Source organism: Pelodiscus sinensis, chromosome 6 (genome assembly GCF_052426305.1).
Source record: "Pelodiscus sinensis isolate ZL-2025 chromosome 6, ASM5242630v1, whole genome shotgun sequence".
NCBI classification, from domain to species: domain Eukaryota; kingdom Metazoa; phylum Chordata; order Testudines; family Trionychidae; genus Pelodiscus; species Pelodiscus sinensis.
In genome coordinates, this window is record NC_143057.1 from 115,658,447 (window position 1) to 115,685,112 (window position 26,666).

Here is a 26,666-nt window from a genome sequence, read left to right on the forward strand (position 1 = left end):
AGCATGCCCTAAAGATAGTAAAGGTACGTCTACACTTGCTCCCTAGTTCGGGCTAGGGATGCAAATGTAGGCTACCGAAATTGCTAATTAAGCGGGGATTTAAATATCCTGCACTTCATGAGCATGATCTCGCCGGCTCGTTAACAGCTGTTGAGCGGAGTAACGCACCGGGGAGATCATGCTAATGAAGCGCGAGATTTAAATCACCGCTTCATTAGCAATTTCGGTAGCCTACATTTGCATCCCTAGCTCAAACTAGGGAGCAAGTGTAGACGTACCCTAAGAGAAGATTAGAGCCCATACCTCAAGCAGGTGTATATGTGGTTGGGTGGGGAAAGTGTCTGAGTGAATGAGAACACACAGACACCAAGGATGTTCAAGAACAGAGGCAGAACTAGACAGCAAGAAAGACCATCAATAGCTGGTGAGTACAGTGTGACTCTGGGAGAAGCAAGAGCAAGCCCTTCGGAGTTTATTGGCTAAAAAGGTTTGAATCTATATAAGCTACAAAACTGTTCTTAGTTCCTCCTGTGCTCCAAAAGCAGGATTGTATACCTCTTTGTAAATAAAGAGATGCATCAAAGAGAATACCAGATTCCACCAATTCTGCTGTGAAGTGGAACATCCCCACAATCCTGAAACTTTACTAGTGAGTTGCTCAGGTCAAAACAGGTAACACTACCTGGGGTATGTCTACACAGCAGGGCTAAAATTAAGGTATGGAACTGATGTAGCTCAAGTCGAAATAACTTAACTCTACTTTTGGTGCTGTCTACACAGCAGGAAGTCGAAGGAAAAATACTCTTCCTTCCACTTCCCTTACTCCTCCTGAAAGGAGGGTTACCAGGAGTCTGAGTAAGAAGTCCTCCAGCTGGCCATTATTTTGAAATAATGGCTTGTAATGTAGACACGCTCTTTGTAATTTCAGAATAACTTCAGTTATTTTGAAATAATGCTGCTGTGTAGACACAGCCCAAGTGCCCTGTAAGTGCGGTTATAGTAGCAGGAATAAACCTCCCTGGGGTTGAGCAGTGCCCACTACACAAAAGCAACTAATGGATACTGCGTTAGGGGTTGGGTGTCTCAGCACACATACCGCCGCGGCAGAGCCTCCCCGTGACACAGATGAGTAGGTATTCCACGTTTCAAATAAGAAGGTTTCTGGGATAGTCGGTGAACTCTCATACTCCCAGCTGGTCTGGATGCCCTGGTAGACTCAGCGCAGAGATACGCCCCGGCGAGCACTCAGGAGGGCAGCCACGCTCAGGCTCAGACCGCTTCTGTGGCCGCTCCCGGGCGCACATGTTCGCAAGCGGCTCGGGGGCCTTTCTCCGCGCTAGCGCCGCTGCCTCCTCCCCTAGCAGCAGCGGCGGCGCCACCGCCGGCCACCCTGGCCTGGCCTGACCTAGGCCGGGAGAGGAGGCGGAGGAAGGGGGACCCAGCCCGGCCTCCTCGCCGTCACAATACGCACCGGGCCGCCCCAACAATCAGCGCCTGCTCAGGGGCCGGGGGGGCCGCTTTCCGCCTCTCCCAGTCCTGCCCCGGCACCGGCTCCACCATCCAATCGCTCGGCGGGGAGAGCGGGGCGGGGCGGGGCTGCAGCTGCCTTCGCCGCCGCCTGCGGCTCTTTCTGGAGTGGGAAGCGATGGAACAAAAGAAGCGCTGAGCGCGGCGGCGGCAGCAGCGCCCAGGCCGCGCCCGGTGGCCCCCTGCCCCGCGTCACTCGGTGTCCCCGGCCGCGGCATGGAGGGGGGCCTGCCCCGCTAGGCTCCGCGGCGGCGGCAGGACCCGGACCTAGCCGAGCCTCCCGCTCCCGGCCATGCCGAGCGGCAGCGCCGCCGGCCCCCAGGGGGAACTCCCCGAAGCCCCGCGCCTGCCCCCGCCGCCGCTGCTGCTGCTCCAGCAGCCGGACACCCTGCTCCTGCGGGAGCGCCTGGCCGGGCTGGGCCTCCACGATCACGGCCTAGCGGGCAGCGGGGAGGCGGCCGCCCGGCAGCAGGCCCGGCAGCGGCTGGCGGGGCCCGACCCGGGTCCCGACGGGGCGGAGGAGGAGGAGGAGGAGGTCGGGGACGAAGCGGAGCTGGAGGAGGAGGAGGAGGAGCTGCTGGCGGGGGAGGAGGAGGAGGACCCGGCCTCGCTGCTGCTGCTCTCGTCTTCCTCTTCCTCGCCCTCGCAGCCGGGGGCCCCGCCGCCGCCTCACCCCTTGCTGCCCGGCCTCGGCTCCGTGCTGCTCTCCCCGGCCGCCGCCTTCGATGCCCAGGAGGCGGCGGCGGCGGCCGGGGCGCTGTACGGGGCGGACGATCCCCAGGGCATGATGGCGGCGATGCTGTCCCACGCCTACGGGGGCGGCCTAGGCGGGGGGCCGGCGGCGGCCCCGGCTCTGAACGGCGAGCAGGCGGCGCTGCTGCGGAGGAAGAGCGTCAACACCACCGAGTGCGTCCCGGTGCCCAGCTCCGAGCATGTGGCCGAGATCGTCGGCCGGCAGGGTGAGTCCCGCCCGCGCAGGGGGGGCCGGGACGGGCGCCGAGCCAGGCCCGAGGTGGGGGGCGGGCCCGGGCGAGGCCAGCAGGAGAGGGGGGTGCGGGGCTGAGGCCTGCCCGCCCGGGGGGGGACAGGGCCTGCTGCGGGCGGGGAGGCCCAGGCCCAGCGCTGGGGAGAAGGCCGCTCGGATAAGCCTGGCAGGTGAGGCTGTGGCCCGAGGCAGGCCCGGGGGGGGGGGGGGTGCTTGGGACCGAGAAGTTGCTGGGAGGGCTCGGGCAGGTTCCTCCGGGGGTGGGGTAATCCCGGGACAGCCCCGTGAGGAGGGGGTGTGGGCCGCCTGGGGGCGCTCATGGAGAGCCGCCTCGCCAAGGGTGTGTCACGGATAGAGAGGCTGGGGACTCCCCGCCTGCGGTTGTAGGGTGGGTGCCCGTAGGAGGGGGGGGTGGATGTGCGTGTGGGGAACCTGGGCTGGGAGACTTGGCACCCCCGAAGCAAAAGCAGGGGGAGGGTTGAGCCTTAGGCAATAGCATCCCACTTGGGTGGGCTGAGCTCTGGAAGGGGGGTTGTTGGGATGGGCCACAATCCCTGCTAGGAGATGGGTAGGATGGGTGCTGTGAGCGCGCTTGGTAAGGGGCAGTAGTGCCTGGGGCGGGGAAGCTAGCAGAATGCCAGATCCAGCACGGTCAAGAATCACTGGGCCAAGTGCTGGTGAGTACTTCTACTAAAAGGGACAGAACTCTGGGGAGATGAGATTTGCCAGTCTAGTGGCTTGAAGCCTGTGTGCACCAGAGGAGCATGTTGGCAGGAACTGCTCAGCACCCCTCTGGTAAAGCGGGAAACTGGAGTCTACTTGCATTACCTATCTGCTATGGAGGGGTATAATGTACCTTATCTCCATTGGAGAGGAGTTGCTGGACAACTGCTGGGGCATGAACCAGCACAAGCCACTGTAGGGGAGGTAGATATAGGGTTGTAAAGGTACCACTGTAATCTCTTCTTCTGAGTAGGCTGTTAGAATCAGGCTACTTGGTTAAACATAGTCCTGTATTTGGTTTAAACTTGATAAAGGTTTTTGTTTTGTTCCTCCCCTTCACCCCCAGTTTTAGTAGCTGCTGCTATTCAGGTTTACATAATGGCATGAAAGAGCTGAATGAATGCCTTTCTTCATTCTCAGTCAGTGGGGTAAATTCTCCCACCAGTCCCTTAAACTAACTCCCCCAGTCTTTCTTTTTGTCTGGGGATAGAATAAGGGGGGCTCAGGATTGGTGAGAATGGGCCCTTGCATGCAATAAAACATGAGTGGAATGACCTGGGAAGCCTGCATAAAGAGTTGAGTGTATTAGTGGTGATTCCTTGTTTGTGTATGTGTGACATTTTTAAACCATAAATTTCAGTATAATCTGGTTAAGTGCAAATAGTTTGTTTTACTTTTAGCGGGGAAGTTTTTTTTAAAAAAACAAACAAAGACGATCTGTGGTATAACTTGGTTTGTAGAATCTGACCTAAAGTTAGTAAATTTCAAACACATGCACATGAGTAGTCTTATTAGCTTCTATGGGACTAATATGTGAATGAAGATAGTCACTTGCCTGAATATTTGCAGAATTGCATGCTTAGTCCTTTATTACGATAAATTTCCATTCATGCTCATTCAGACAAATAAGATGAGACTTCCACCATGAGCAAATTTAACAGGGAATAAATGTGTTATTTCCCTTGTTGCTATTTTTAACTGTTGCTTGTTTGACTGAGTGTTCTTGCCCTCACTTGCTCCAGTTTTTGCTTCCTGTTGATCTTACTGAAAAGTCACATGTCTGTTTTTCAAATCATGCTTTCATGGTAAGGTCATGCTTGTGATGTCACGGATTCAGTATTGTCACTTTCTTGTGGTATCAGGTTGGGAGAGAAAGATGGGGGTTGATAAAATCATTTCATGCACAAGTATTTCTGGTAAGTGTCTAATGAGAATACAAACTTTAAAAGTTCTTTTATTCTCATAATTTTTAAGGGGGTTGCTGAAATCATCAAACATGATTCCAAAAAGTTAGGCATCTAATCAGAAGCACTCTGTTTCTTTACCCTTTTTTTATATTGCATTGTTTACATTTGCTAGTCAAATGGTGAGTTAAACTAAACAACCCATGGTATTTCCTCAAAGCAATATTAACTAAATAGCAAAATTAAAATATGTAATAAGCAGAGCAAGGTGCATTCCAAACACAGTTTATTCATTGGGTTTACTTCCCCTATTCTTTATTCATTTGGACAGTATGCTACTCAGGTCAAGGATTCTCTCTTTTGTTGATGAAAAGTCTATAAACAAATAACTTTTTCTTCAATAATTTCTCTGATATAAGTAGTTGAACCTTTCATATAACAAACTTCAAAGTCAAATGTTCACAGATTATCAAAGGAGAAAATAGGGACGTGAAAAAATCTAAATGGTATGCAGTTACCATTTTACCTGGGAGGGGCCGGTCCCTTCCTGGGGAGCCAGCTGCCTCATGCGGTGGGCTCTGCAGGCCCTGCTCCCGGGGTGTCCTAGGAGTGGGGTTTGCAGATCCTGCAGTGTGGGACAGCAAGCTCCCCAGAAAAGGACAGAGTAGGCATGTTAAATTTAGATTAATTGACTAATCAAATAGTTGATGCAGTTTGCATCGACTATTCGATTAGTTGATAAGAGGACCTCGCCTTGGAAGTGTATCAACAGCCCCAGAGCTGTTGCTACACTTCAAAAGCGAAAGCGCTGAGGGGAGCACTGGACCAGCAGGGGACTCAAGCAGTCCCTTGCTGGCCCCATGCTCCCTGTGACATTTCAAAGCAGCAGCACCTCATGGAGCCCAGGGTCAGCTGGGGAGTCCCCAGCTGACTGCTGGCCACATGTGGCATTTCAAAGAAGCAGTGCCACATGGAGCTCAGGGTCTGGCCCTGGGCTCCACACGGTGCTGCTGCTTCAAAACACTCCCTTCTCTCCTCCCCCCCCCCCCCCTTCTGCTCCTTTCTCATAGAGGTAGCAAGGTGGGGGGGAGACTAGTCATTCACATCCCTAATGCAGCGTTTAACTGGGAATAGAAATTTATAAATATCTTATCGATTAACCAGTCAAACTCTTATAACCCTGTTAGGAATATGCCCCTTGATTCCTGCATGCAACCAGATCTACTACACAGATCTGAGGCCTTTCTTTTAAGTGTGTCCATGAGAGCAACCAATTTCAGTATTCAGAAGTGAAAATGCTTTTCCAGGAAATAAACATGAGTGACGAAAGACTTGGTGTCACAGCATGGAAAACAGAATTGAAAAATGTTGTTTTCTGTGTTTCTCTTCCTTCCTCTTTCAGAGGATCATAGAAATTAGATGTGAAAGACTCATTCGTTCATCCCACCCTTCACCCGTTTAGGATTCTTCCTTGTATCTTCTTCAGCACTTTTTCTTGTTTTAAATGACTCTCTCAATGAAGTTTGTATGAAAACATGTTCTTTGTTCCTAAAGTGTTCTTGTGCTCTGCTTCATTTTATTCATCATCTGACATTATACTTTTTAGTTTGTGATAAGACACTTAGTTGCTGTGGAGAGGATCATGTCATAAACAAAGTGACTTCAGAAGAGAAAAAGTAGAAGACGAGAAACATAGTAATGAAAACCCTACCTTTTGTTATCAAAAACAATGACATAAACGCATTGCTTTTCTTAAAGATGTATTGGCAATTCATTAAAGGAAGTCTGTACTTCACAGAGGTAAACAAATGGTGTAAAAGTAGTATATTAAAACAATTTTCAAAATTGCATTTATAAATATCTGTTAATATTCTACTCTCTCCATTATACACTTTAGTTACGTATTCACAGAGCACCGACTCCCAAACTTAGTTGGTTTATGTGCATCCTTCTTTAAAAAGCATTGAGGTGAATAGATAGAACATCAAGCACACGCACAAAATAGTCTGGGAACTGGTGCTGAACTGAAGGCTAAATTCAGTCTTCCTTGTTTCAGAGGGGTAGCTGTGTTAGTCTATAATTATGAAAACAATGAGCAGTCCAAATACTAGTAAGGACGCTGCAGTTGCACTGTTAAATGTGATTATCCCATCACAATTCCTAAGTATCTGGTTGCTTTCTGGATTTGAACTAATATAGTTTTTATCACATTGAGTACTGCTTTCCTGATTTGATAACATTTTTGTTCAGTATAAAGAATATTTTATACAGTGCTAATGAACTTTAAAAGTGACTTGCAAATGAACTTACAACAATTGGATTTGTGTCCTTTTGTATTTTTTGTTGTTGCCCTGTTGTGTACAATGAGAACCTGGAAGATGTTTACTATATGTTTCCTGATTGTTTAATCATTGAAATATCAGGAATGTAAAGTCTGGTGTGGGTTTTTCTGGAGAACTCCCAGGGTCTAAAGATCATATTTATTGTGCACAATTAAAAGGAATAGTTAGGGTGAGTGGAACTTACAAAATGTTCTTTAGCCAAGCTGAATTTTTTAAAGAGGGGCAGAGGGAGTTGACTGCCAGCATTATTTATATATCATAACACAGCAAAACAAAAGTGTAAACTGACTTATTTGTCAATGTATTTTGTAAGTTTTTAAATATTTTTATTTGTATATTAAAATTCTTAGTTTATGTAGTACTTTATTATTACAGCACTTATCCTTCAGGATTGCTACTTCTGCTATCTTCCCAATTTGGGGATTTGTCTTGGGAACTGACAGATGTCTTTAATGCCTCTGTGCTGAAGCAGTTGGAGGCCATTGTTTACATTACAAGCAAAATAACAGTATAGATACCGCTCCATAGCGAGGCTGCTGTAACTCTGTAGCACTGATAAGGCGCTACAGTGACAGGAGGGATCCATCACTGTAAGACAGTGGTCACCAACCAGTCGATCGGGATCTCCTGGTAGATCTTGGAACTTCTGACAGGGGATCCTGACTGGTTTGGCCAAGAGGTTATTAAGCACAGCACTTCAGTTACCACTCCCCCCACTGCTGCACATCTCCTGCCCTTTGCTTTGGAGCTGCCTTCCCCCCCACCCCTGGGAGCCTCCTGCTTGCTGTGCAAGGGAAGGAGAGGGGTGCTGATGTCAAGGTGCCCCCTCTCTCACCCTGTATCCTATCTCCACAGAGCAGAGGGGGGCACAACAGGGCTTAGGATGGAGTTTGCTGGTTGCTTTTGAGAGTGGTGCAAGGCCAGGGCAAGGGTGAGCCTGGGCACCAGCTGGGCACTGCTTACCATTTGAGGTAAGCAGGGACAAGCTGGTACTCGCATTCCGAAACCCTACCCCTGTCATGAACCCCCTTCTGCAACCCAAACCCCTGCCCTAGCCCCAAGCACCCCTGCATCCAAGCACCCTTCCAGAGCCTGCACCTAGAACCCCCTGACACCCCAACTGCCTCCCCCAGCCTGTTAAAGTGAAGCAGGGTGGGAAAAGGAGGGAGGATGGCGTGAGCAGGGGCAGAAAGGAGGCGGGGCAAGGGTATTTGGCTTGAGGTAGATCTTGGATTGCACTTACATTCAAAAAAGTGAACTCATGCTTTAAAAGGTTGGGGATCCCTGCTGCAAGAACACAATTTCCCTGAGCAATGGAAGCTTAAGGGCAGGTCTACGCTTCGGGGTTGTCAACCTTCCTCGTGCGACTCTGGCTACATGAATAAAGTAGCTGCAGTTGACATAGCTGAGATCAACTCATTGTGGCATCTACACCATGATGGGTCAATGGGAGAAATTCTTCTATAGACTTAAGTTACGCTTCTCATTTTGATGGGGTACCAGAGTCAACGGGAGAGTGATCTGCAGTTGATTTAGTAGGTCTTCAAAGTGTAGTCCAAGCTGAAAGAGCTGTGTGGATATTTTCAATAAATTTACACTAGCCAGGATGCATAATGTGGACACTGCACAAATTACAGAGGTTTTATTGATGTGTAAATTGCAAATGTGCACTTCTGTTATGCAGGTGTTTCACTGAAGGCTGCTGCTTCCTGGTATGGTCCATGCTTAAAAGTGGCCAACAGCTCAGGGCGTGAAAAATCAACATCCCTGCACAAGCTAACCTAACCCCTGGTATGGATGCCTGCATTATGCAATGACCTATCTGCCGAAGCTCAGGGAGTTGGTGTTTGTACAATCACAGAAAAATCTCTCTAGTTGTTGGAGTTTGTATCTATGCTACAGGGTTATAGAAGGATAGCTATGGCACAGTAACTATACCTCTATAGCAGGGGTGGGCAAAAGGGCCTCCGCGGGCCAGATTCGGCCTGCCAGGAGGGTTGATCCGGCCCGCAGAGGCTCTGCCACTCCCCTGCCCTCAGGCCAATTAAGGCCTGAGGGTGGGGGAGCGTGCAAAACTTCCTCCCGCCCTGGCAGGACCGTGCAACGCTTTGAAGTGTCATGCGCTTCTCTCAGGATGGGAGGAGATGTCACGTGCTTCCCCGCCCCCAAGCCTTGATTGGCCTCGGGGTGGGAGGAGTGTGCAACATTTCCTCCGCACCCCCACCCCCGTTCTGTGAGAACCGTACGGCACTTCAAAGTGACGTGCACGCGTGCAGGGCTGGGGCAGGGCAAAGGAAGCTTCGCACAGATACCCCACTCCCAGGCCCTGATTGGCCTCAGGACGGGGGGAACGTGTGATGCCTCTTCCTGCCCTGCGAGGAGCATGTAGCACTTTGAAGTGCCACGGGGGTAGGCTGGGAGGTGGTTTGTGCTCTCCCCGCCCTCAGGTGAATCAGGGGCTGGGGAGCTGCGCAAAACTTCCTTCGTCCTGCCCCAGCCCTGCGAGGAGCGCATGGCACTTCAAAGGTGCCTAGTGGGAAGGGGAGGGGCCAAAGGGGATCTTCCAGGCCCAGACCAATTATGGTCTGTGGGTGGGGTAGCCCAGAAGCATCTTGGCTCCACCCCTTCTCGTTTAGACCTTCCCAGGGCAGCACAGGGCCACTTCAAAAAAAAATTAAGTGTCCCCTGTCCAAAAATTATTGCCCACTTCTGCTCTATAGCATCTGTAGTTTAGATACAACCTCAGTGACATAGCCATATACTTTTCAGTCCTAATTTTTTTGCTCTGAGCATTCATGTCCCATTAGAAAGCATTTGGAGGAAGGTATAAACCATTTGTTCATATGAATTCATGTATCTTTTCCAAAACAATTGAATTTTCCTTATGAATTCTGAAACCCCTAAGTTTTCCACAATGTGGAGAAGGGCTATTGAGCACTGGCAGAAAAGGGGACAGAGGGAGATATTGTTTCTGGTTAGCAACTGGCTGCCTGGCTTGACAAAGATTGAGTTGAATAACTTGTGCAAGATCACATAGATCTGTAGCCATCCTTGGAAAACTTGATTTGGAGTGCCTACTTGGGCCCCCAAAATTATGAACAGAAGTAGAAATTTAAAAAAAGAAAAGAAACAGGACAACAATGTGTTTTACGGGGCAGTGGAGGAAGGAGATTAGGAGAAGACTTCCAGTGGTTCCAGACATACAGGATTAAGGAGGAAAAATAGCTATAGAAGTTTTTTCTACAACAGATGTATTTACCTTCTAAAACTTCCTCCTGTTGCTACCATGGATACACTTCCCCTGGTAGGAAGCTATAGTATAGACAAAGTAAATAACATATGTAACTGCTAATGCTTTAAAAACAAACTGTTGCCACTATCAGAGTGAGAATAATTTTTATCACCTGCAATAGTTAATATGTTGTTGGTTTTTTCATAGTCATCTAGACCTTCTCTAAGAAGCATTAGATGAGAGGGCAGGTAAAATGCTGGCTGCTCCAAGCACTGTAGCTACACCAGGTTTCATGTATACTAGGAAAACACATTGCATTAAAATTGTGATTTGCAACTTAGTTTGACAGTTTTGCCCTTAGTGTGACAACAGTTATGTTTAAAACATGGTGCAACACTTTAATAATGAGGAAAGGAACAACAAAAGGCTATTGTACACATGCCTTCTGGATCCCTGAATGTTAACTCTGGCTAGCCAACATACTTCTAAATATGACAATATTTTCATTCAGTAAGGCCAAATCATAGATTACATCGGGGTAGGCAATAAATTTTTGAAGGGGGGCCCACTTCTCAAATTTCTGAAGTGGTTGCAGGCTGCCCAGGAAGGAGTGGGGCTTTGGGCAGAAGGGGCAGGGCCAGGGCCAGGAGGCTTCCCATGTTCCCCTGCCCACAGACCCTGATTGGCTAGGGGGTGGGGGAGCAAGTGATGTCTTTGTCCCCTGCCCCAAGCACCTAGAGAGAACCACCAGCTGTTCTGAACAGCTGGCGGTTCCCTCTAGGCGCTGCGCTCCTGGCAGGGGGAAGAGACTTTTTTATGCTCCCATCTCCCCAGATTTCAATTGGCCTGGGGGTAGGGGAGCACCAGAGTGGCCACAGACTGCATCAACCAGCTTGGTCGGCTGGACATGGCCCAACAAGACTGTCTTGATCATCCCTGGTTTACATATTAACACATTTTAATGCTGGACAGACGAGGTTGGCCTGGTAATATCTTTCGCTAAAGAAGAGCTTTGTAAAATTCAAAAGTGTGTCCCTTCTACCACTGGAACGTGGTCCAGTGAGAGAGATTACTTCACTAACCTTGTTTCCCTCATAACCTGGGACTAATATGGCTATAACACTATAAACATTCTAACACTATGTATTTTGCAAGTATAGACAGAGATCTTCCATCTTTGCCACCGTTAGTGAAACTGCAATAGCAGGGCATTTTAGGTCAGAAACTAGTCAAGATGTAGCCAGATAACTGAAGCCTTCAAGTACCCTATTGAGATGAAAGGAAGCAGTTCACACACAAATTAAATCAGAACTTGAGGCAGAAACCTGGTCTGCCAGTCCTTGATAGGCGGAAGGAAAGGGGATGTTAAAACTATACCCAAGTACATTAATAATGAAGATCAATGCTCAATGTGTACAGCAAACTTGGACCTAAACTTCATAGGAAATAAAACATTGTAGTACTTTTCTTGAGCAAAAGTTCTTCTTAATTAACATGGTCTTGAAACTTCCAAACAATATGAAAAATCTGTGTTGTAGATGGTTGATAATCTAAAAACAGCTGAATTTACAAAGGAAACTTGTTTGATTTCCCCACATGTCTAGACCAAATTCCCCAGTACTTCAGTCAGAAGAGCATAGTCTCCAGTGAAGTAATTATAAGGCTTTTCAAAAGATACTCAATGTTTACATTTGTACCTTGGTTTAAATCAATGACCATCAAGTCAGTTAGCAGTGTCATTAAGTAAATGCCCCACTCCAGGAATTGTATGTTTACTGTTGACAAGATTAGTATTCCTGAAGACAACCTATAGTCAACATGATTAATTCAGCCAACCGAGGAGTGCTCTTCCAACTCTGAGTGGCAGTGACTAGGTTGGTATAACTTGGGTCAGTCAGGGGTGTGGATTAGTCACACCCCATGAGCAACAGAAATTATACCTATGTAATTTGTAGTGTAGACACAGCCGAAGCATATTAGCCTTCAAAACTGCACTATTCATACAGTTCTAGGAATAAACCTAATTTTCATGACAAAGATGATTGCATATTTCAGCCTGTGTGGCAGTTGATCACGACATGCAAGAAGATCACAAACTAGATGCAATGTAAAAGCTACACAACTAATTTGACAAGTGCCAGAAATGTCAAAATGAATGCTGACACTCTTAACTTTATTTCTGAATTTCCAGCACTTTCTGTCACAGGTTATTACTAGGGATGAGAAAGTGTAACCGTATATATGGTTAACCGATGAGCGTGGGCATGGTTACACACAGCCCCACCCTCCTGTTGCTGCCTTTGTATTAGGGATGTTAACTAGCAATTAATTTACTAGTTGAGTAGTGGATGGAATTTCCATCCACTACTCGACTAGTTGATAAGCACTGCCGAGTTCCACTGGGGCTCTTGTACATTTCAAAGTTGGTATGTCACATGGAGCCAAGGGCCAGTGGGAAGTCTCTCTGACTCTAGGCTCCATGCGGGTGTTCCCCAGTGGGGGCTCTTTTGCATTTCAAAGTGGAAGTGCCTGCATGGAGCCTGGGGTCAGCGGGGGACTCAGAGTCCCACACTGGCCCTAGGCTCCATGCAGGTACTTCGTTTTTTGAAATGCACAAGAGCCCCCATTGGGGACTCTTGTACACTGCAAAGCTGGCTCTCCACACAGAGCTCGGGGTCAGTGTGGTGCTGCCGCTTTGAAATGCCACTGGAACCTGGGGTCAGCTGGAGAGTTCATGGGCTTAGTGCGGCGCTGCTGCTTTGAAATGCTGGGTGGAGCCTAGGATCAGATCCTGGGCTCAGCGGGGCATTTCAAAGTGGCAGAGCTGCTTGGAGCCTGGGATCAGCTGGGGACTCCATGTGGTGCTGCCACTTTTAAGTACCCTTCTCTTGTGTCCCCGTCCTCCCCCCACCCTTGCTTCCTCTGTCCGATTTGCTTATTGGATAGTTGTCTAGTCCTTTACATCCCTACTTTGTATCAGAGGCAACAGCATTGAGTGGGGGGGGGGGGGGGCTATGCAGGAGCTGGTGCTTGTAGGGAACTGGCTTAAAAGCCATATCCTTGCGTGCACCAGTTCCCAGGTAGCCACAGGTCTTTCTCCACCCCTCCCCTTTGTGTAACCGCTGAAATTTTCAGCAGTTGCACACTTACTTGAATAAATGTGTTTTTAACATGCCTAGTTATTACAAAGATGACATGTTGTTGGTGGGGGGGGGGGGGTTGTTGTCTCAAATACTTGGTCTGGAATTTCCAACTGTGTTTCTTTCAACAGCTTTTGGTGAAATAAGATGCATAAACTTTTTTGTGAAGTTGATATTTTCTGTTTTTATTGTTAGTTGCATCAGGAAACAGGAACACATGCATGTGCTTTAATTGATGGCAAAGGTCAGAATAGTTGCTAAAGGTTTAATGGACTTTATGCAGTTTGCCAAAAGCATGTCTCATGCTACATAAAAATTGAACCCAAGTTGCAAAGTTTTTGTTAAAAGGCTTCATGAGAAATTATAAATCCCTTGAGGATGCTTCCTGAGGACCCTTGTTTGATTTCCTTCCCATCCAGCTCTCAGCTGAAGTGTACAGATTTTCCATTTCTGTAACTAGCCAAAGATCTTGTGGACTTTAATTTGTGAACATCTAATTTTTAAACCGAACTGGTCCTGGGGGGGAAATGATGTCACAAGCTGCACCAGCAAAACTTCTGGATCTTGAATATTTCCCCCACATGCCACACATGGATTCCAGTCTGAGCAAGCCTCTGATCCCAGTATACTGCATAGGCTTGATTAAATGCAGTGCTCCACGGGGATCCTCCAAGAGTCTCTTCAGCTCCCTTCTTACAAATTATGGTTTTGAACGACCAATAGTCAGTTCTCACGTACAAAGGAAAAAGATAGGGTGGGGGAGAGAGCAACTTGCTATACACCCTAAACTGCCATTGGCTGTAAACTTAAAAAAAAAAAAAAAAAGTCTTGAAAGCTTTAGGGTTTTTGTTTTGTTTCAAAGAAGCAAGTTACAAGTCCAGAAAATTCAAAATTCAACTTCCTTTCAAGTTTCAGATATTTCCTGAAAAAGCTCTCCCCAGATATCCTCTGTCTATCCAGATATTTTAACTCTCCATAATTTATTGCATGCACATTTTCTGAATTAATAAGATATTACATCTCCATACTTTAAATCTCCTAGGTTGATAGTACAAACCATGTGCTACTGCCATTTCATATGTGTCCCTGTGTCCTAGGCAGCAAACTACCCAGAACCTCTGCTGCACTCAACTGCAAGAAGGCAGTATCCCTGTTTTAGCATTGATAACTTGGAAGTTATGCACTGTAGGGGTTTGAATTGAAAACCCATCAGTACATAAGTTAAAGCTGTTTGAAGGGCAACTGACAGTTTTGATAGTTCGGTCTTCTGACCTACAGAGATACACAGTAGGTGTGGACAGCTGTTTCCAGGCATCTTTTTGTGGTGGGATGACTGTGGAGGTCTAGTCTTTCCACTGGCCAAACAATCTGCTACATAATGGAACACCTGCCTGCTGCTGACACAGTTGATGGGTGCCTGTTCAGATGTTTACCTTGAGGGTGAATATTTATTATTATACTTAAATTTTCATTTGCACTTTACACCTGAGAAGAATGAGTGGCAGACTCTCCTCGTCCTGATTCATACTAAGCATAGTGTTTGAATTCTGTCTAGGCCCCCACTATCCTCAAAACGCTTCCTTGAGGTGAGCGGGAACTTTTTGTGATGGTGCAGTCACAGGAGTTCCCTTGGTACTATTCCCTGATGTGCTGATTGTGCCACTCTGGGTGTCCTGCTGGGCCAGATCTTCTGGTCTTCCCCAGGCAAAGCACAGAATTGGAGAAACCACCCCCTGCAAAGCAGTGCAGATACTGAATCACTTCAGCTTTGGGACAGTGCAGTTTTAGAGCACAGCACCCAGGAAACCAACCCTCTTCCCAAATAAATTAAGGAAATCTTGAGGATGTTTGCTCTTTATCAATGAAAGAAAGAGATGCAAACTGGTCATTTCTCCAAGGTAACACCTGTCCTGATTTAAAAAAAAAAAAGTATTCTTATTAGGTATTCTTATTAAGTGTAAACAGTAAGATTTAAGTGGTTTCAAGTGCAAACAGGCAGATCAAAGTAAGTTACTAAATTATATTGAAAAGCAAATGCGTAACTAGTTCTAACTAAGGCTGTTAAGGACAAGTTGACTTCTCTCTTCTCTCTCTCTGTCCCCCTCCCCCTCCCCCCATCAGATAGGCAGCAAAGGGGAGGGAGTAGAAGGGCTACTTCAAAGCAGCAGCACTGCACAGCTAAGCTGGGGATCACTTTGAAACCCCAAGGCAGCATTTCAAAGGGGCAGCATCAATGACTCTGGGTTCTGGGGAAATGCTAAATGGAGCAGCACAGTGTAGAGCCTGGGGTCAGTGGGGGACTCTGAGTCCCCCACTGACCCCAGGTTCCATGAGGCGCTATGGCTTTGATATGCACATGAACCCCTGCTGGGGACTCTTGTACATTTCAAAGCAGACACGCTTGCATGCAGTCCGGAGTCAGCAGGACTTCCCCAGCGGGGGCTCCTGTGCATTTCACAGGAGGAATGCGGAAGTGTCTATCAACTAGTCGATGGAATTTGTCGACTAGTCAGTTAACCTCCATTTAACATCCTTAGTTCTAACTCACTAAAAATGTACTGCAAGCAGATTCTTACCTTAACGTGTTGTTCTTATTTCAGGCATCATCTTTGACTTGAAGACTGTCTTTTACTCTGACTTGGGTCTCCTGCCTTCTTTGTATCTTTTTGGTGTGTGCCAGGCCAGCCAAAGACAAAGGAATGATAGTCTCCCATTGTTTAAATAGACCTTTTCCCTGGCTGGGAACTCTTTGTTCTACATCCCCCTTTCCTTGGAGAATATACCAGGGTCAAAATGGAATCCCAGTACCAGATGGTATGATCACTTGTCTTACTAGTCAGATCACCTTTGGACTTACAGGACAAACAAGGCAGTTTACAAGTTAAGTTGTGCTCTCAACAATCTGGTGATTCAGTAATGGCTCTCATTAGCACATTTAAAACAACAAGCAGTCTCATACTTCATATTTTAAATGTCGCATACAAGAATGTTACATGCACCAAAATAAGATATACAGATCCAGACCATTATAACATTAAAATTGATAGGTTACATGAGGTATTTTGCTCTAAGCATCTGAGTTTTGCATATTCATAACCCAATTTTCATAAAGCATGGAGGAGAACCGTCACTGTTTTACCCCCTGAAGTGAAGCATAGGCTATGTGACTTGTTCAAGGTCATCCAGTCCATGGAAGAGTTGCCTTCCCCTCCTCCTCCCCCCCCCCCCCAAACACTGCTGCCTCTTTATGATAAGCAGCAGCAGGCAGGGAGAGGGCAGGGGAGGCTGCCTTGAAGCAGTTTCTGTCTGTGAGGGGGTCCAAGCTTTCCACAAGACACAGGCTGCTCCACATTCCATGGAGCAGCCTCTGTCCATGGTGAGTCTGGGCCTGCTGTGGACAGAGGCTGCGTCACAAGAGCAGCTCCTGTCTGTGGGGAATAGGGATGTAAGTGACTAGTTGACCATCTGATAAGCGTAAGCTTTTAGTCAAGTAGTGACTCGACTAGTCACTTTCCACCCCCTTGCTGCCTCTATCCAATAAGCAAATTGCGTAGCTTATTTTGAGTTTTTCAAAATAAAGTGCTATTTCGAGACATCCTTAATCTTCGTGCAATAAGGGTTACCGGGATGCTGAAATAGCACGCCCGTTATTTTGAAAAATATTTTGAAATAACGGGTGGCTTGTTAAGATGCAGCGTATGGGGTATCCTGAAATAACTTCGATATGTAGACATACCCTAGGAGTGTAGACCAGCCTCAGTCTAAGAAAATTACAATACTCAATGGCTGTCAGACTTTGCTGTTTGCATCTGTTGCTGGGATATTCTGTATTGTTTCACATCAAGAATCTGGAGACACCGGTGGGGCGGACAGAGCTGGAGGATTTCTCTTCATAAGCAAGCATTTTTGTCTCTGACTCAAGGGGCTTAGAAACCCTTTGATGTGTACAGTGGCTGTGTGATTCTTAATAGCTTAATGATTCCATGTCAGACTGGAGGCAACATGTTCAGCTGCAACATGCTGTACAAGGAAATGGAATCAATCAATCTGTGCATCAGCAACCTCTGCAGTGACTAGGAGAGGAGGGTTGAGAACCAGAACCACCAACTAAAAACCAAGAGAAAAGTAATTCTAATAGAATTATATAACGAGGTTTAATTACCTTGTTTTGGGTGCCTTTTACAATTGTCTGTTACGGGTCTTCTAGCACTCCTTGCAAACTAAACTGAATTGGTATTGATTGATGCATTCATGGGTGTCCGGTGTCATTCATCATGATTATATCACTACCAAATTCACAGCCACAAAAACATGTCATGGACCATGACCTCTTACCTTCCCCCAGGAAATCTGGCTATGGTAAAGGAGAGGTAGGGTGGTGACGTTCCATCCGGGGCTTCTACCATGGGCTGGGCTCCAGCTGCTAGTCCTGGCCTGAGCTGGGGGGGATGGGACTACTTCTTCCCCTGCAAGGGCTGCTCAAGGAGCCAGATCAGACCCACCTCCAATAACTTCACCCAGCAGAAGGAAGCTTTGCAGCTGTTGGGCTAGGACATCCTCCAACCCAGGCAGGAGAATTCTGGAAGAATGTGGACATACGGTAGCCCTACTCTGTGACCCTCATTTCTAGGCTGCTGAAGTGGCGCTGGTTTTCAAGCTTGGTGCCTGACCAGCAGCTACTGTTTTCCAGATGCCCAGCTCTGAGGGCAATGTACCTGTCAGCAACAGCACAGAAGTGAGGGTGGCAATCTCCACTCCTGACAATAACTTTGCAACCTTCACAGCACCTTTTTGAATCCGTTCCCCACTCCTTTACACCACCATTAAATTGATTAATTTTAAAATCCTATGACTGAAATTGACCAGAGTAGACCATGACTTGGTTAGGGCCATAACAGACTTCCTTTAGTGGCTGTTCTTTCTATCCCTCGGAAAGTTTGAGTGTTAATCTTGGAGTGGGTGGAAGCACCTTTTTTTAAGCTTAATTTTTAAATATCTGAAGGTATTATTCTGCCACCTTTGGCAAGAGGCATATCTGTTTTTTTTTTAAGGCTGACAAGTCATATCTTAAAATAAAGCCATGCTCCTCTTGGTCAGTGCACCATTCTGAATGTTGGCATGTTGTGAATCCTTCTTATCAATGTGAATTGTGCTAGGACAGAAGTTTATTAAAAGCAACCTTCTAGGAGTTTTCAGCTGAAATGGCAAGTGTGGCCCTGCAGGTTGTGGGGATTTGGTGCTGAAGACAGACTAGCTACCAGGGAAACTTGTTTTGAATGAGTAACTTATTCAGATTGGTAAAGCACTATGGAAACTGGTAATTAGGCTCAAATCTGCCTTTTAAAATCACTCTTTGTGCCAGATCCACTGTAAAGTGTGTTTGTCTTTCTGTAAATGTTTGTTTTTTCATACCCTCTGTGAAATAAGGGCATGGTATCAGTTATCCAAGTGGAATGAAGGAAATTAAAATAATTTTGCATGTGGGGGAATAATAGGTGCACACCAGGAGGATATGACTTCATTTTGGGGTATGCAGGTAAACAAGGCTTTACTGCATTGGGAAGCTTAGCAGCAGCATATGGACTCATTGTGGGTAATTTATCCCAAAAGGCAAATTCCATGTTGCTTCATCAATTTAATGCTTGTGATAGCATCAAAAGCCCAACGCAGGCTAGGCACTTACTCAGAGTGGAAGCTCACAACACAATCTCGAATGTGGAGGGAGAAGAGAAAATTACTTCAGTTAAGAATTTATACATTACTGTTGTTAGCAGAGAAATGTAACCTTTCTCCAAAACCAACAACTCCTTATGACATCTGACTTTTTCTTAGTCCTCCCACTCAGTTGCCGGTGTGGCTGTTGTCCTGCTAGACAGGTTTTATGCAATATTCAAATCTTTCTTTACAAAGTAAAAGAGTGGGACATATTATTACTTTTTTAATAACTGCATTAAAAATTTCACTTTCTGCAAGCACCCTTGTACATAGTATAGTCTGGAATATTTCATATAAAAAGCTCTTTAAAAAAAATTAAGGATTTTCTAATGTTTTCTGGCTACCTGCTGACACTAAAGGGCCTGCTCAGCAGAGGAGAGCACTTGGGCACAGGCGTAGTGTCACCCACCCTGTTTGTGCCTGTTCTGGCCTTGATAGCAGCATTGCAGTGTAGGGCTTCTTAGGGTATGTCTACATAGGCTAAAAGCTCCAGGCCATGAATGCTCTGGAAGTGAGGCTAAATGTTTCTGGGTAGATATTCTAGCTTGAGCTGGAGCCCATCCTCTGAGAGCCTTCATGCTTGTAGGCTCCTAGAGCTTGGCCTCTGGCCTGAGCCGAAACACTTTTAGGCTCAAGGTCCACAAGCCCAAGTCAGCTGACCGGACATCCCCATAGCTTCTAGATTTCTGGAAAGATCTGTAGAGGAACCCTTTATGCACCCACTCCTGATTTGAATCATAATAGTGTTACTTGAATAGTAGTAAGTACCGATATTTTGAGACAAAACGTTTGAAGGGCTTAAATTGATCATTTCCCTTGCTGAAGTATGTTTGCACTGCATCTGGAAGCAAGCCTCCCACCCCAGCTAGCTCCAGCCCCACTAGTGTACATGTACATTGAACTAGCTCAGGAATGGCCAACCTGCGGATCTCTCCCCGCCTCCCCCCAATGTGTGGCTCGTGAAGCCACCCCCGTGCCCCCTGAACACGGCCCACGGCTCCCCCTGTGCTCACCGGGGCAGGGGAGCCGTCCGGATCAAAATGGCAGCTCTAATATGGCGGCCGTAGCTGCTGATGGGAGCCTGCCAAGGCCAAAAAGCCTTCTTAAAGAGCCAGTCTTTTGTTTTTCTCTCTACAACTTTTTGCCCCGGCTATTCGCACTGGATCCAGCTGGATCTTGGCTCTTCATCTGGAATGGGTTGGCCACCCCTGAACTAGCTCAAGCTCAGCTAGTTTGAGTCTTCCTGGGCTAGTAGGCTTGCTGGAAGCTGCACTATAGACTTCCTGTGTCATAAAGAACATTTGCCAACAGACACAGGGATCTGCTGCTTTGGGATCCCAATCTGCAGGATGGGTTCGAGTTGCTTGAATGTGCAACATGCTAAAAATACTCTTGTGTTTTAGGAAGAGACCATCCTTTCTTTTTGTGCTCATACTTTGAATGCTGAGAGTAGAAATTATGTAAATACAGCCTGGAATCCCCAGCAGAAACTAAGGTACAACGATTATAACCAGAAGGAAACTGGCAGACTATTGCTCCACAAGCTGGCAGGGAAGTTTCCACTAATCAAATGAGGCAGAAGTAAAGCATAAATTATACCAGTGCTCACTGGCAACAATGACACTTCTTGGCAAATGTCCTGTTTTGAGGAGGTTGATTGCAGTACCTATAGCTTATTGTGCATGCATTGTCTGGTCCCCTAACTCTTGTGTTCAGTTCAGACAAGTCAAGAATTCACTTCTGATTAAGGGGGAGGGAAGAGCAGGAGAAGTCAGCGGAATGTATGATTGCCAACTCTCCAGAATTGTCTTGAAGTCTCTGGGAATAAAGATTGTCAATTGATGAAACCTCCAGGAATATATCCAAAGTTGCCAACCTTGTGTTAATGCAAGATTATGCAGGTGTCAAATAGGGATGTGAATGGTTAACTGTCAAGGGCTGCTCCAGCACCACGGGGTCCACAGGCATGGGGGTGCTCCAGCCTGGAGAGAGCATCCCCCTCCCACAGTGGGTCCGGTCCAGCGCATCATGGACAGGGCCCTTGCCTGCACCCGTTTAAATGGTTAACTAATTGGCACTAGGGATGTGTAAACTTATGGAGCATGTGTGTAGACAAAGGTACAGGTAGATAGGCCTACCTCACAAGGCATTGAAAGGCTGCCAGTACCTTGCCTACACTTACCTGGTGTTCCTGCTGCTTTTACAACTCGTGGAGATCTACCAGTGTTAACATTGAAGGTTCATCATGAAGTAACTGATGTAGACAGTAGGGATGTTGACTATCGGGTATTTGTATAAATGTGTAACCGCTGCAAATTTTAGCAGCCGGGAGGGAGCAGGGAGGAGCCAGTGCTTGCAGGGAGCTGGCTTAAAAGGGGCAGGAGGCTCCATGGGAGCCAATATGTTTGGGGAGCCGGCTTGAAAGCCTCTTCCTGCATGTACCGGCTCTTGCCTTCTCCGCCCCCCCCCCCCTTTAAAGGGTAGGGGGAACAAGGCAGATCAACAGGAGGTGGTGCTCCTGCAGAGCCAGCTTTTAAGCTGGCTCTCCTGGATTATTGTGTGTCTGCCCCGTCCCACACCGCTGCCTTTGGGAGGCAAGGGGAAAGGAGATGGCTCTGTTGGAGCCAGTTTAAAAGCCAGTTCCCTGAGCGTATTGACTCCCACTTCCTCCCCCACTGCCTCTGATACTCACCCCCTTGCTGCCTCTGTATGTGTAGATGATAGAATGAATCGATAAGCCCAGGCTTATTGGTTAATCATGTAAACACATTGACATCCCTAGTAGCTGGGGCCGAAAAGAGTTGAGCTGAATAGCAAAAAATCTTTTTTTTTTCCCCCCCTCCACAATCATTTTACAGGTGAACCCTTAGCATGCAACTGAATTTCTTTTCATCTTAAACATTGACTCCTAATAGAAAATGTTATTGCATCACTTAAAACTCACTGAGATATAAGAATTGTATTTCACTTTCTTCTCTTGGAAACATTGGAAAGGTGCTGCTTTTAATAGTGTGCGGTTTAAAAAAAAAAAAAAAGCCTTGCAGAAATAACAAAGCCTCATAGATTAGACCAAGCATTAGGAAGAGTTGCCTCCAGAATTAACTAGCGTATTAAGGCATAATGTAAAAACACTTTTTAAAGCAATTAAAAACAATCAGTTAAATAATGTTATTGCAGTGTGTTAGTCTTACCCTCACCACAGATCAGCATGGAAAATTGAGAAGAAGGTTTTTTTCTGTTTTTCACTCACGTGGTTTGAGAGAAGAACAAATGGCTTCAGGTTTCAGGCTTGTAGTTCCTTAAAGCTCACAGATTAAAACAGGGGACTGTTTTCTTGTGGGTGTTTTTTTAAAGTCATACTCTTTACTAAATGTGTGTTTTTGTTTTTGTTTTTTTTTCCTCTGAACAGGTTGCAAAATAAAAGCGTTAAGGGCCAAGACAAATACTTATATTAAGACCCCTGTTCGTGGAGAAGAACCCATTTTTGTCGTCACTGGACGGAAAGAGGATGTAGCCATGGCCAAAAGGGAAATTCTCTCAGCTGCTGAACACTTCTCCATGATCAGAGCATCACGCAACAAAAATGGTCCTGCTCTGGGTGGGTTGTCATGTACTCCCAACCTGCCAGGTCAGACTACAGTCCAAGTCAGGGTGCCTTACCGTGTAGTTGGGCTAGTGGTTGGACCCAAAGGAGCTACAATCAAAAGAATTCAGCAGCAGACCCACACGTATATAGTTACTCCCAGCAGAGACAAGGAGCCAGTCTTTGAGGTTACCGGGATGCCTGAAAATGTAGACCGTGCACGTGAAGAAATAGAAATGCATATTGCCATGCGCACTGGAAACTACATTGAGCTGAATGAAGAAAATGATTTCCATTACAATGGTACAGATGTGAGCTTTGAAGGAGGCACTTTCGGATCTGCGTGGCTTACTTCCAATCCTGTCCCTCCTAGCCGCACCAGAATGATTTCTAATTATAGAAATGACAGCTCCAGCTCCTTAGGAAGTGGCTCCACTGATTCTTATTTTGGAAGCAATAGATTGGCTGACTTCAGCCCTACAAGTCCATTCAGCACAGGAAACTTTTGGTTTGGAGAAACGTTGCCTTCTATAGGCACAGAAGATCTTGCAGTTGACTCTCCTGCGTATGACTCCTTACCAACACCTTCCCAAACCATCTGGACCCCTTTTGAACCAGTAACCCCACTCTCTGGCTTTGGTAGTGACCCTACTGGTAACATGAAGACTCAGCGTCGAGGGAGTCAGCCATCTACTCCTCGTCTGTCACCTACATTTCCTGAAACTCTGGAACATCCACTTGCTAGGAGAGTGAGAAGTGACCCACCCAGTACATGCAACCAGGCTGGCCTTCCAATATACATCCCTGCATTTTCTAATGGTACCAACAGTTACTCCTCTTCCAATGGCGGTTCCACATCCAGTTCACCACCCGAATCTAGACGAAAGCATGACTGTGTGATATGCTTTGAGAATGAAGTTATTGCTGCCCTAGTTCCTTGTGGCCACAATCTCTTCTGTATGGAATGTGCCAACAAGATCTGTGAAAAAGAAATGCCATCGTGTCCAGTTTGCCAGACAGCTGTTACTCAGGCAATCCAAATTCACTCTTAAATATATATAGATATTATATATGGACTTTTTAACTCTTAAAGGCATGGGTGTAATGATAACCCCCTACCCCCCAGTAAACTTCCTAATTAATTCTGACTGTTACTGGGCTTTCTTGGGATTAGGCTAAAGTTGTTAGTAAACTTATGCTTTCTAAAAGGCTGCTACAGTAACACTAAACTTAGATGGTCTCTGTCTGGTTTGGTTTAAACAGATGGCACGTTTAGCAGAGATACATCAGGCTATGGAGCAGAGGGAAAACTTCTAGATCAATTTCACAACCAAGAAAACAAATTAATTTTACAGGTTTTTTCCTAGTGATCTGTATTAAAGTGTTGGTAACTTCTATGTTCTGGAGGCAATGAACCTCATAGCCTCAACAGAGAATTAGTCTTCTCTACAGGGTTCGTGGTATTACTGATGTATCAAAAAACACTTCCAATGCTGCCTTCTTTACACTGCCAGTTTTGAAATAGGTTTTGGGCTTTGTTTTATTTTACAACAATTTACGCCTAATTCTCCAGTATTGCAAATAACTTTTTAATGCATAGTTTGATTTTTTTTTTTTTGTGGGACTAGATAAGGTTGTTGGCAGTTTTAAATAGATCACTGTTTATCTGGGGGGGAGGGGGAAATGGGACTGCCAAATTGACCTTCATCCACCCCGTTTGTGAACAATGGTATGTTCAGAGGATCAGGAATGATTTGGTCTCCTTCATTGTGAATTCCTACCCATTGCTTTTCTTAATGTAATGCGGAATAGCCTGACTGGGGCTCGATCCCATTTCAATAAGGGCTTTGGGGTGCACATACTTTGGCGAATAGTGAGGATGCTAACATTCCATTCACTAGTCTGATCAAGGTGTTCTTAAATGACATTTTAGAGATTATATAATTCAAAATGTGAAGCATTTTTATGTTCAATCCATACTTGTCTTGCACATTATATAAATATCTATATTTTATTTTAGTAATGTAAAGGAGAAAGGGGGAGGAGTGTATGTGCTCTTGTCTAATTCCTGAAAGCAGCTGTGACCATGGCCCTTCAATCATTTTACATCATTTCAAAACTGTTTCCAATTGCAACAAAAACTGTCTTTCAAATGTGCTGCTTACATTTCAACCTGTGGATGCCTCTAGCATCTTCATCCTCAGTATGTTCCAAAATCTGTGCTGGCATATGAAAAAAGAACCCCCTCCCCCCCACACACACACAAAGTGGAGTTCTAGTGGAATTTTCTATTTTTTTAAAGCATTATTTTCCCAAGACACACAAACTTTTCCTCAGTATAGCAAAACAAATTCTATGTATTGAACTAGTAAATATACAGAAATTTTATTTTTTATTTCCACTTGAAGAGTTACATTTCGTATAAAAGTTTACAAATAATGGTTTTTATTTTATGATTTTTCAGTATAAGAGTTGCCTTGATGGCATATTATTATGTAATGCATAACTTTAATGCTAATTGCTTGTAGAATAGTTAAATGTCAGTATTGAAACCGAATCTTTAGATGCAGTCTTGTAGATATGAACAAATGTTCACCAAGCATGTATTTTGTATTTTATTGCATTGTACACTGCAACTAATAAGCCAAGGAATCGACAGATATTAGGTGCGTGTACCCTTTCTATAAACCACAAACTAACAATGATAAACTATCAATATAGTTTAGTATTTGCTAATTTTACTACACTCTTTTTGTTATGTATATGTAGGGAGGTCATAGGGATTATGAATTCAATTTGAGTAAAGTTTAAAAACCATATATTTTATGATAAAGGGCCTTTAACTTATGATGGCCAAAGCACTGATATTATATATTTGCTGTAAAGAGAATTATAAGAGTTTTATTTTTCTGATATTAAAAGTTACTTAATAAAGACTTGTTTCCATTAACTTGAATGTTTTCTGATTTTGCTGTCTTCATGATTCTCATTTCAAGTAGATTTTGTGAGACTATATTTCCCTTTTCCTCTCTTAAAAATTGGGTTGATTTTATGTAAGTGCTTTGTAAGTGAATGTTTTTTCAAATGTCTTCACTCTGTAAGTTTAGATGACTTCACATGAAGAGAATCTTTTTGCTTCTCTTTCTTTACTAATTTTACACATAGTATTTAAAAAGTAGCAATGATTGACCAAACTTACGAAAACTTAGTCCTAAGACTGATAACATTTGAAAGCAAATAGCCAAAATTTCTGTTACAAGCACATTTTTTTACTTTTATTTTTCTTTAGATCAAACATGTAAGAATAATTCTCTTCTGCTGCATATGTATGTTAAGTAGTGTTTTACTTTCATTATTTCAACAGTGAGTTCCATGCTGATTTCAAGTTGCAGGTAGAAATTTTATCAGGTGCATTGCATTTGCTGTTAACTGAATATGTATGTGTTGAATAGAGCCCTTGCAAAGCCATGAGTATCAACATCCATGGATATGAATGCAGATATCTGTAGCTCATTTTTGCAGCTACAGATGCAGATATAAAATTTAGTATCCGCACAGGGCTCTAGTGTTGAGGTCTAAAGCATGGTATCTGTTCTATTTACTCTGTCAGATTCTGTTGCTCACCCTCATTTTAAGCATAACTTGCTCTTCAAGTCTGATCTGTTTTAGGAGTTCATAGCTCCCATTACCATAGTATTTGAGCATTTCTCGAACATTTAATGCATTTATCTTCATAACATCCGTAACTAGTAGGGAAGCGTTGTCCTTATTTGACACATGGGGAGCTAAGGTACAGAGCAATTAGGCTACTTACTGAGTGTCACAGGAGTCTTGAGGCTATTGGATTCAGGCCTTCTAAATCCTAGGCTACTGCTCTAACCATTGGGATACTCTTCCTCTAATTTTAGTGATCTATCATTCAGCATAAGAGTACACAATTTAACCCTATATATTGCCTTCAGAAACTCTCCAGAACTAGAAGGCATGAGATGAATGTGTGTTAAAAATATGCATGATCTAAGAGCATGCCAAAAAGTGATTGCTACCACTTGGCTAGATTTGATGCCTCTCCTCAGTATGCCCCCTTAGGATTAAAAAGGAAGAGTGAAGACAATGGTCCCTGTGAAGAAAGGGAGTTCTCTTGTGCTCTCCATTTTGAAGGGATCTGAATCTGCTGTTTCTGTACCGTGTTGTACTTCAATTCAAGCTCTTATGAAATGATAGCATAGCTCTTA

At 45.3% G+C, this 26,666-nt stretch overlaps 1 protein-coding gene across 1 annotated transcript; it reads left to right on the plus strand.

Annotated features, from left to right (window-relative positions):
* Positions 1-1,390: 1,390 nt before the first annotated feature.
* Positions 1,391-25,387, plus strand: MEX3C (mex-3 RNA binding family member C). Its single transcript, XM_075932655.2, has 2 exons — positions 1,391-2,486; positions 22,258-25,387. The coding sequence occupies exons 1-2, from the start codon at positions 1,820-1,822 to the stop codon at positions 23,481-23,483; spliced, it is 1,893 nt and encodes a 630-aa protein (XP_075788770.2). The 5' UTR covers positions 1,391-1,819; the 3' UTR covers positions 23,484-25,387.
* Positions 25,388-26,666: the final 1,279 nt, after the last annotated feature.

Excerpts from the sequence above, each read along its gene's own strand:
- MEX3C (XM_075932655.2), top strand. The coding sequence starts at position 1,820 with ATGCCGAGCGGCAGCGCCGCCGGCCCCCAGGGGGAACTCCCCGAAGCC. Across the intron at positions 2,487-22,257 it reads CGAGATCGTCGGCCGGCAGG|GTTGCAAAATAAAAGCGTTA; the intron begins GTGAGTCCCGCC and ends TCCTCTGAACAG.